We start from the raw sequence: 10,715 nt of genomic DNA on the forward strand, positions 1-10,715 counted from the left end.
CCCTCCAAATAATACATTTCAGACAAGGGGAGGGCAGAGAGAGGAGCCGAGTGGAGATGAAACCCCAGCCAGCCCCCAGTGACTGTTTGATTATTTTAATAAAACTGGGCACTTGCCTATGTACACCTCCAGCCAGGGAGGTCTGGTGGCTCTGGGGGGGGGGGGCGGGTGGGAGCCCAGGGTAATTTCTGGGCATCTTTGATCTCGGCCCCCATCCCAACGCACCTTCACCCTGCCTTCACCCCTGAGTCGCCTAGAGTCGGGGTGATGAGTGGGGAGGGGGGAGATGTCAGGGCGGCTAGCGGCGGCAGGCTGGGCCAGGCGAGGTCAGGCAGCTCTCCTGTCTTGAGGTCAGCGGCAGAGAGAGAACGCGGGCCAGGCTGCAGAGGAGGCTCTCGGCGGGTGTGTGCACGCCTGGCGCGTTCAGACTCCTGTTCTCCTTACCGCCCGCGACACCGAGATTATTTACCCCGGCAGAAGGCGAGCGGGTTTGCGATGATTTGTGCAGGATTTTTTGCAGCCACCGAGCCGCGCTCAGAGAAGCCGAGATGGATGGAGGTTGGGAAGGGGGTGGGAAGGAGGGGGCTGCTCTCGAGGTCTGGGTTTGAGACTCGTGTTGTGATTTGAGTGTTCGGGAAATCTAATGGAAAAGGTGGTTGGGGGAGGGAGTGGGATGGGAGAGGGAGGGGGGAGGAAAAGAGGGAGGGAGGAAGAGACAGACAGAGGCAGGCAGCGTGCAGTGGGAGCGAGTTGGATAGGCAATTTCAGTACTCTGCAAGCATCAAGGCAGCCCAACGTCACTGAGCTCAGCTGAGTCGGCTTGTATTTCTGAGAGGGGGAGAGGGGGAGAGAGAGAGATAGACTCTTACCTCGGATTCCGGAACTTTAACCCTGAAAGCCGCGCTCAGCAAGGACTTCAGCCATTCCCAGGCTCCCTCTTGTCTCCCAGCTTTCCCTCCCTGGGGGTGCAAGGGAGAACCGGGCACCGAGATTGGGGGTGCTCCGGGAGGCTGCTGTTTTGGCGTTCTTGAGAGCCCTGCTGGCGCCTGACAACTTGGAAGCCTGTAGGGAGAGTGAGCGCACGGCGCAGGAGGTGTGTGTTGGATTGTAGGCAGTCGCTGCGGCGAGGCTCCCGCGGTGGGTGCTCCCTTTGTAGGCAGCGGTTGCCGCCGGTCCGGGGAAGCAGTCTCCCCCGTAGACCCCGGAGCCACCATGCCCGCGCCCCCGCCTCGCCGCCGGCTTCCCTGCTAGGAGTCAGAAGGAATGTGGTGAATGCACCGGCTTCACCGAGCGAGGTAACCGTTCCGCCGATGGCCCGGGAGGCTGGGGAGGGAGCCCGCTTGCCGAGGCGGCTCGGGGAGGCGCGCAAGGCGGCTCTCGAGCCTGGCCCGGGGATTCTGCAGGGCCTGGCTCGCCAGCGATTTTCCGCGGCCCGGAGCTGCCCGGCGCGTGGAGCCGAGGCTGGGGGAGAGGCGTGGAGGTTTGCAGGACGCGCGGCCTGCTTCTGTCAAACCGCATCTCGTTCGGGCCCGCCAGCCCCCCAGCTCTCCGGAACCTCGGCCAGGGCTCGGGTTGGGATTGTCCCCGCGGCCGGCGGGTGCAGGGGAGCGCACGTGGGGACGCCAGCACCGCTTTCTTTTGTTGTGAGCCGGCTTCGGGGCTCCCATCACCGCCTCCCCCGAACCTCAAGGGCGTGGTGAAGGAGGCGGCTTGGAAATCGTGCTTAGTAGCCGATCGCCTCCGTACCATTTCTGGGTCTCCGGCCACGGCAGATCGGGGGAGTGGGATCCAGCCTTTCGCTGGAGCGGCTGCTAAAATTGGGGGCGGCATTTCTTGCGCCTCCTTCCCAGCGTTCCCGGGTTTTGAGGGAGGAAATCCCTACTTGGGAACGTAGAAGAGATTGGAAGACGATCAGAGTATGGGGCAGGCTCCTCAGGGCTTGAACCCTTCTGCAGCTGCTATTTTGCGTGTTCCGACCTCACATGCCTGTAAAACCTGGGCCATTAGGCGCCTCGCGTCGGATCTCAGTGGCGGGTTCAACGCCGGAAGCTCAGGACTTATCCGGGAACCGCTTTGGCGTCGCCAGCCCCAAGCTTAGGCCTGCAGTTCCAGCGAACCAGGCCCGGCTGAAGCTCGGAGAAGCTCCCCTCAGTCAGGCCGCTCGACAAAACGCCCGGCTGGGGCTGGAGAGCCGAGAAAAACGTGCTCCGGAGGCCGGCGGCCCCGTGCTGGCTTCAGGCACCCGGGCGCGCCTCCTTACGAACCGCAGCGCGACCGCTTTCTCGACCTTTCTGTTTGACTCCTTTTTTATTTTTCACGTTGCTTACGACTGGGGGGAAAGGGAGGACTCTTAATGTTAAAGGACTTCTAAGTTTAAGGCCCGGAACTGATGAACGTGAATTTTCAGGACCTGGCCTCTTCTGTGGATCTTTCCTCTCCTGTTTTTGATCTTTTGCAAGAGGCGGGTTATTTCAGGCATTTTGGCTACTGCAGGGAATACTCCTGTTGCCAGTTTTCATCAACAGGGCTCTGCTGGCCTCCTGTAATTTGACGAAGAGAAAAAATTCTCAGGGCAGTAGGTTTGTGTTTTGTTTTGTTTTGGGTTAGTACCCAATGGCTTCCAAAAATACCCAGGCCTTATCTTTATTGGCTCTTCCAGAAGTCCAGACAAATTTGACGGGCAGCTCGCTTATCGCGGGGGAGCCTGCGCAGCGGAGATGCGGGCCTCGCCTCCTCCCGCTGTGACGCGGGGCTTTCGCAAGAGGATGTGCGTGGTCATAAAGTAATAGTAATGCTAAGAATAACGGGACCTTCTGCAGCCTCCTTCAGCGGGGGAAGGAGGTGCTGCGAGCTGGAAACCGCGAGTGGCAGCCTAGTAACTGCCCCCTCCTGTCACCAGAACTGTGCTTCCAACCTTCTCTTTTTCTCTCTCTGCGCCCCCATCTCATCTGTCTGTCGCTGGCCTTCCCGTCCTCAGAGCAGGACCCCGAGCGGTCGCAGGGCCCAGGGATCACCATGGCCGACGCAGACGAGGGCTTTGGCCTGGCTCACACACCCCTGGAACCAGACGCCAAGGATCTACCCTGTGACTCCAAACCCGAGAGCGCGCTAGGGGCCCCCAGCAAGTCCCCGTCGTCCCCGCAGGCGGCTTTCACCCAGCAGGTAAGAAGGGCCTCGGGGCCCTTTGCAGAAGCCAAAGCCCCTCTTTTCAGGGGTTGAGGCGGAGGAGGAAGCGGGGGCAATGCCCATAATTACCCTTTTTCTTTTTATCCCCATTCAATTCCACCCTTCTCTGCCATGCCTCCCCAAATGCCAGTGTATTTCTATCCTCTGTATTGTGACGACTATTTTTATGGCCATAGGATTTTTGAATCAGTGGAAGTGGTTAGGAGAGTCATAAAGATCCGGCTCTTTGGAGCCAGCGAACAAGGGTCCAGATCCTTCCTTTCCTGCTGCACGAGGTGTAAACTCGGTCTGAACGCCTCATTAAGGGCCGGGTCAGCGGCCGCTTCAGGCCGGCATGAGCGATGGCTTGACCCCTCTTCAGATCTGCTTTAGCCTTCGCCTCCGCCTGCCTCCTCCGCGTCGCCGCCCCAGCTCCGCGCGCCGCATCGTTTGTCTGGCGTCCGGGGCCTGGAGAACTGGCGAGGCCCGGGCCGGCAGGCGGGGAGCGCGAAGGGCTGGGAGGGGAGGGCGCGGGGAGCCGCGGGCTCGCCTGGCTGAAAGCTGGGCCCCAGCCGAGCGTGAAGCCTCGCCTCTCGCTCTGCGCCCTTCACCCGGGCGCCCTGGGCGCTCAAGGCGTCCTCTGTAGACCTTGATGATTTTTAAATAGGGTGTCAGAGGGCTGGAAGTGGTTGTCTTGACCTGGAGAGATACTTGCACGTAGCTGAAACCCTTCTTTGGGATTTCGATGGCGTTCTTGGCTTTTCCATCGCCTCTCTCCTCTGCCCTTCCCATCTCAGGAATATGCCCCTATATTTGTAGCGTCGCAGAGGGCACGCATTTTCAGAAACTTAAGAGGTTTTCTTCCAGGAAAAAACAAATCTACCTATTAGACGTTTCCAAGTTATTGCAAAATGAAGACATATGTATGTATATATATATGCATCAGTTTTGTAAAACTTGTAGTTGATACCAGGGATGTTAAATCGCTGTGCCCAGAATCAAAACAGTTTGAAGTGAATGAAGCTGGATGGGAGGAGGGCCTAGGAGGCATATTCATAGAGATATTTGAGATTTGATAATTAAGTTTTGTTTGGGACTGTGGCAACCTATTATAATATATAAACATTAAAAAATTTAAATTTCACCTATGTCTATATATGCACCACCATAGGGAGATTAAACACACACATATACAGTATTCTCACATCTGTGTTTTTGTGTGGACATCTGGGTGCCTACATTGGAATATCCTGAGTGAGTTTTTCGAGATTGAGGCTTTTTTTTTTCCTTTTCCTTTTTCTTTTAGCTGCCTCTTGGCTAAAATGTAATTGGTTCTTTTTTTTTCCCCCTCAGCCCCATCCTCCCCATGCACATTCTGGAATGCCCTGATGGTTGGGGTTTTTTTTTTCCTCTAGCCTTATGTTGGTGGCATTAGAATGAGACAGATCTGCACCATGGGGTTAAGACCTTCCTGGACAGAGCACACACACACAAATTCCTGGGCAGGGGCTGCTCCAGAGCCCAGACAGTGCTGGGGACTGGGAGCAGTGGTTCAGCCTATAAGCCCACTGGCTTGAAGGGGAAGGAGGAGAAAACTCTGTGTTTTCAGGGTGTGTGGGGAGGGAAGGCTCATTGTCTCCAGGTCTTCTCTGTGTGACTTTTCTCTCCTCCTATAGGGCATGGAGGGGATCAAGGTGTTTCTTCATGAAAGAGAACTGTGGCTGAAATTCCACGAAGTGGGCACAGAAATGATCATAACCAAGGCTGGCAGGTGAGATGGTCTCCTCTGTGGGGGAGGTGGAGGGAGCTTGTGGTAGAGATGAAGAAAGATGTGGGAGATCAGAGAAAGGAGGGAATAGAAACAAAGAGAGGAGAGAGACGGAGACGGAATATGAATATATTTTGTTTGACTCTATTGTGGTTAAAGAGGCATAGTGAATTCCCCCAGAGATCGCCATCAGTGTAAGAGAAATAAAGTACCTAAAAGATTTGATTCTTGAAACTGGGCATTTCTGCCACCTCCTATATAAGAAGACCCAGAGCTTGGGAGGCCACGCTCTCTGGATGGATCAGTAATGAGAGAAAGAAGAGATGAGATGGGAGAGCCCACGGGAAAACAGAAAGGTGCCGAGACACACAAAGATGAGAGGGGGGCTTTGGGTTTCATGGGATCTCAGACTTGATTCCTCGCCCAGACCCTCCTTCCCATTCTCCCTGACCTTGGAGCGGTTCCAGGGTCGCACCCGATCGCCAAACCTCGGAATCGTTGAGTGTGTTCGCTACCTCTTTCATTGTTTATAGAAAGAGGCGAAGCCTTTGAAACTGAACCGGGGCTCGGCCGGGCTCTATATACAGACACCGATAAACACGGCAGTTTCGTCAAGACACTCACCCCCAGAGTTCCTCTTAAAAGCTCGCAGAGTTTTAGCTAGAAATGCGAGACTTCTGGGGGAGGGGGTAGGAGGGTCGTGCTGCTCGGTGTCCCAGCGTCTGGGTGCGCGCGGGCGTGCGTCCCGGCGCTGGGAGCACCCCGCCGCGGCCCTAGCAATGCTGGACTGGCCCTCCTCGTCCTTAAGGGGCAGAAAGCCCCGGCCTGCGTGTGAAGCCGAGGAGCCGGTAGGCCCGAGCCACCGAGTGTGTGAAGGGGGCGGATGGAGCCGCCTCTCCAGACGCCCACCGCTTCTCCAGCCCAAGCCCCCCGCAATAAACTGACAACAGTGACATTTATTATTATTTGAAATTAAACAATGTCTGCTCCCCTGCTCGGCCCCAGTGAACTAGGAGGCGCGTTCTGTTTATACCAAAGAACTCAAGTCCTCTTCCCATTCCGCCGCCGAGGAAGGAGAGAGTGGCCGGGGCCTCCTTTCCCCCTCCCCAGCCTGAGCCGACGGGATTTAACTATAAAAGGCCTGCGAAGCCTTCTGCGCCTCCGCCTCCAGGCTCGCTCCCTCGGGCAGATAAACACTGTGAGGCGAGGCTCTAAGGCCCGAGGGAGAGGGCTCCCTCACTCATTCCCGCCATCCCTTGGCGAGCCAGGTTCCAGCCACTGGTTCTTGAATCCCGATCGGCCTTGGGAAGGCTTTCGGGGCGGCCTCCATCGGAGGCGGGATGGAGACCCGGGAGTGCGCCTGGACGCGGAGAGGGAGCGGCCACGGCGCATTCGGGGCTGCGGAACCTCCTTCCAAGCACCCTATCTCGCGCAGGGATCAGCTTCTTCCAAAACCAAATTTCTTCGCGGAGGGGCAAAACGTTTAGACTCTCCATGTTAGAGTTCCAGCGCCTTGGAGAAGCGGTGAAACATTTATGAATGAATTCCTGGTCGAGATTCGTGTCAGAGGTCACGCGCTGAGCCATACCCTGGGGGCAGAGGACTGGGGCCAGGATGCACCTTGTGTGGGCACCCACGCGCCGGCAGTCCCAGGGCGCACCCACCTGGGTGCTCACGTGACGGGCAGCTCTGCGCAGAAGGGCCAAAGCACCTGGCTGGGCGAAGCTGGCCACTTTTTTCCGCCCTTAAACCTAATAAGCATTTCCCTGCCCCCGAATAAGAAAATAGGTGTCTGGCTCTGAAAGGAGCATTTAGCAAGAATCGAAATGCGGGGTCCCTTTCTGGCCCTGTTTGAAACTAGTCTCTAGAAGCTCTCTCCTCCTGGTTTCTATTTCCTCCGGTAGATAGGTGTAGTCCCAGCTTGCTTGCTCAGCTCCGGACCTTTCTCCTCCCCATAACTTGGAGGGAAACCTGGGCTGGATCTTGGCAAGTGCGGAGCAGGGGCCACCGTATCTCCTCCGTTTCGTAAAAGATACGTCGATTCTTTGCATAAAAATTTGTGGATGCGATCTTCAGAATATTTGGATTAATTCCCTGTCTCTGTCTCTCCGCCTCCGCCCCTTCTAGGCGGATGTTTCCCAGTTACAAAGTGAAGGTGACCGGCCTGAATCCCAAAACGAAGTACATTCTTCTCATGGACATCGTTCCCGCGGACGACCACAGATACAAGTTCGCAGATAATAAATGGTAGGCAACACAGTAGCAGGGTGGGAAGGGTGGGGTGGACCGTGCAAACCCAACTTCCCTCTCCCCACCGAACCAATAAACGTTGTTTTGAGCTCCTACTGTGTGCTAGAGGTTTTTGCTGCCCACGGCTCTGCATCCTCCTGACCTCACCCTGAAAAAAAGAAAGAGCAGCCAGTAGCTCCCATTTTATAGATGGGAAAACTGAGGCTCAGAGGAAGTAAAGTGCCGCTGTCTGTTGCTGGACTGGAGGGTTTGTGGATCTTTACACAGGGTATTGTTCCCAAGCGTTGGAGCTATTTCTAGGGGGCATAAACCATTAACAGTTATTTTTTTTTTTTTATGAGTTACCTGCTTTGAACATGCCTGTTTTATGAAATTGCAAAATACATCCGGGGTATTTGAGTTAAACAGGCAGGAGAGGAGAGGTTCATTCTTTGGGTACTTTGCTCTCCCAGCTGCCAAGAGTGCAGAGGCTTGAAGACGAAGCCCCTTTGGAAAGCCCGCAAGGATTTTTTTTTTTTCCCCGAGACTTTTGTGCACATCCAAGCTTTCCAGAATGCGCCAGTTGTTCGTGGGCAGAGAGATGCTGCGAGATGGAGCCCTTGGTGCTGGGGAAGGAATTAGGTGGAAGGCGAAGGAGCCAGTCAGTTGGTCGAGTGTGGGGTGGGGGGAACGCTCACTTGGACACCGGCTCTAGGCTTTCTGGGCATCTGGCATTGTAGGTTCCCGAGCAAGACCTGAGGGTCAGGCCGTTTCCAGATCTGTCTCGTATTCAGCAGCCGTCGCCCGGCTCGCGAAGCAGCCGGCACCGCGGTGCGCTAAGTCTAGGCGGGTGGCGCCTCTCCTTGGTCTAGGTCTGTGACGGGCAAAGCGGAACCCGCCATGCCGGGCCGCCTCTACGTGCACCCGGACTCGCCGGCCACGGGGGCGCATTGGATGCGGCAGCTCGTCTCCTTCCAGAAACTCAAGCTCACCAACAACCACCTGGACCCATTTGGGCATGTGAGTACCTCCCGCGGTCCTTTCTTGTATCAGCAGGTCCACACCTCTCTTTCTCACCTTCCCCCTCCTCTCCCTCTTTTCCAGAACTTTCTCTTTCTTCCTGGCTCCTTGTGCCCACCCATGCTTCTTTCTTTGCTCCATCTCAACGCCTTGGCCTCTTTCTCCCTCTACCTTTTTGACCTGGCCTTCTTTCTTTTCCCTTTCCTTGCCTCTTTTTCATCTCTCTTTCCTTTTCTCTTATTTCTCACACCTTCTAATTCTTCCTGGCTTTCTCCCCCTCTCTCCTGCTCAGGCATCTGCCCCTGGCAATCCTTCCTGTTGTCCATTAATCCACACTCTGGAGTGTGTCTTTCCCGGCTGGCTGGTGATTGAGTCCCTTGGTTCTCCTGGCTTGGGGCTCACCCTGCATCTCTGATGCCAGCATCCAGCCAACCTGCTTTTGCTGAGGGACAGGGGTTGTGGGTGACTAAAGCTGTTCATTCCGGGCCTGGAATTCCTGTTCATTCAGCCCCATCTGTGATTAGGGACTGGTTGCAGTCCTGCAGAAAACATGGGCCCTCTAGCTCGGTGGGTACTCGGCACAGATCACAAAGGCTGGACCACAGTGGGAGCCTTATACCTTACCTTTTGTTGTTGTTGTTCAGACGCTAAGTTGTATTCAGCCCTTTGCGAACCCACAGACTGTAGCCCGACAGGCTCCTCTAGCCATGGGATTTCCCAGGCAAGAATACTGGAATGGATTGCCATTTCCTTCTCCAGGGGATATTTCCAGCCCAGGGATGGAACCAACATCTCCTGAATTGGCTGGTGGATTCTTTACCACTGAGCCACCAGGGAAGCCGATGCCTTACCTACCTCCTTCCAAATCCTCTTATCATTGGGATGATCTAGATGAAAGGGAGACCCTAGGCCCTCTGCTTCCTGTTTTATAGATGGGGAGACCAACCCCCCCAGAGGCGAACTCTGGTACCCAAGCCCCTTTGAGCTTGACACTCTTGGGTTTATCTGTTTGTTCCAGTTTCCAGCTTTTCCCTCTCCTCCCACCATGCCCAGAGTGGGCAAGCCCAGATCAGGCTCTTACACCTGGAATCTGGATTGACCCTAAGAGACAGGGGCCGGGGGAACCCCCTGAAACTGCAAGATATTGCGGGTGTAGTCTCCTGCCTTCCAAGAGAATATGTAGCTCCTAGAGATCCAGTGTTCTTGCCTGGAGAATCCCAGGGACCGGGGTGCCTGGTGGGCTGCCGTCTATGGGGTCACACAGAGTCGGACACGACTGAAGTGACTTAGCAGTAGCAGCAGCAGATTCTCTATAGGATATCATTCTCTGTTCCCCAAAGAAAAACCAACAGAACATGGATTTTGGGGGAAACGTCCCTAAATCTCTTCATTGGACATGATTACCAGGACAGAACATAATCTTTGAATTCAGAGTTCAGAAACTTTAGTTTGCTGATTCCACCAAACGAGTCGGGGGTGGAACCACCCTGAGGTGGTCCCATCTCAGGGCATTTGACCCTCAGAGCAGCTTAGAGAAGAGGATGGAAATAAAGCATTTATAACTGGGAGCTCGCGGGAGGGGAGATGACCTGCCTAAGGTCACACAGCTTGTATTGGGGAAGGAGGATGTGAGGCTAGGTCTAATTCCAGAAGCGATCCAGGTCCTGCCACTCTGTTTAGAGAGAAGATCAACAAACACATGATCCCCAGTTTGGGGACCTGAGGGGCCTGGGTGCAGATGCATTTGGTCAGGAGGGAGGAAGGTTTGTGAAGGTTCAAATGAAAAATCAGGTTCCTGAGGCCTTAGGGCTAATACCCTGAGCCCACAGGGTCCAGTGGTGGAAGGGGACCACAGGTTCTTCACTGATGCTTTCAGTTCCGCTGTACACGGGGTTGGTGTGAGACCGGACTGGCCACTCTGGCAGAGCAGAGAGAAGGAAGAAGATTCATTCCCTTTCTACGCTGTAGGAAGAGATTGCAAAGGGGCAGAGTGGGTATTTTCTGGGCAAAATACTGGGGCCTCCTTTGCGTTTAAACCGGGTATTTTGCCGGCAGGGTCCAGCTAGTGGTGCATCCAAGCCAGGTGTACTCTCCAGCTTGCGTGGGAGTTGGCGCGTGGGCTGTTAGGTTTGGGAAAGCATGCTGAAGCTAGGCTTTACGTTAAACAACAGAGAGAGGACCATTTTGTAAAGGACCTGCCTGCATCTTCCCAGGACCGCATCCTTCTGGAGGCTAGGAGCCGTTGGTGGGGGGCCTCCGTGAATCCTTGGTCTGGGCTCCTTAGCTTTCCCTCTGGGGACTTGGGTGTGCCTTTGGGGTCGCGCTGGGGTAGACCCCTAGGGAAGGCGCGCGCACAGCCCCGCGCCCGCCGCCCATGTGAGTTGCAGGTCTTTCTGCGCCCGAGGAGGAGCGGCTCGGGACTCCCCAGCGGCCACGCATTCCCACCCTAAACTCCGGACTCGGAATCCAAAGCCGCCCTAATGAAATTAAGGGCCATTAGATCGCCCTCGCGCTGATGTCTCCACACTGTCCC

The 10,715-nt window shown here is 55.5% G+C and overlaps 1 protein-coding gene across 2 annotated transcripts in view; it reads left to right on the top strand.

Annotated features, from left to right (window-relative positions):
* The window catches only part of TBX5 (T-box 5), a 52,506-nt gene that overhangs the window by 1,310 nt on the left and 40,481 nt on the right, over positions 1 to 10,715 (top strand). The window contains exons 1-5 of one of the 2 annotated variants that reach the window (XM_010828560.1): positions 198 to 1,295; positions 2,978 to 3,162; positions 4,842 to 4,936; positions 7,061 to 7,180; positions 8,035 to 8,182. In XM_010828560.1, the coding sequence (XP_010826862.1) occupies positions 3,016 to 3,162; positions 4,842 to 4,936; positions 7,061 to 7,180; positions 8,035 to 8,182 (510 nt within the window). In that variant the 5' untranslated portion in view covers positions 198 to 1,295; positions 2,978 to 3,015. Of the gene's footprint in view, positions 1 to 197; positions 1,296 to 2,977; positions 3,163 to 4,841; positions 4,937 to 7,060; positions 7,181 to 8,034; positions 8,183 to 10,715 lie in introns of those variants that run through there. The other variant, XM_010828559.1, reaches the window with a different exon arrangement.

Source organism: Bison bison, unplaced genomic scaffold (genome assembly GCF_000754665.1).
Source record: "Bison bison bison isolate TAMUID 2011002044 unplaced genomic scaffold, Bison_UMD1.0 scf7180017864495, whole genome shotgun sequence".
NCBI lineage: Eukaryota > Metazoa > Chordata > Mammalia > Artiodactyla > Bovidae > Bison > Bison bison.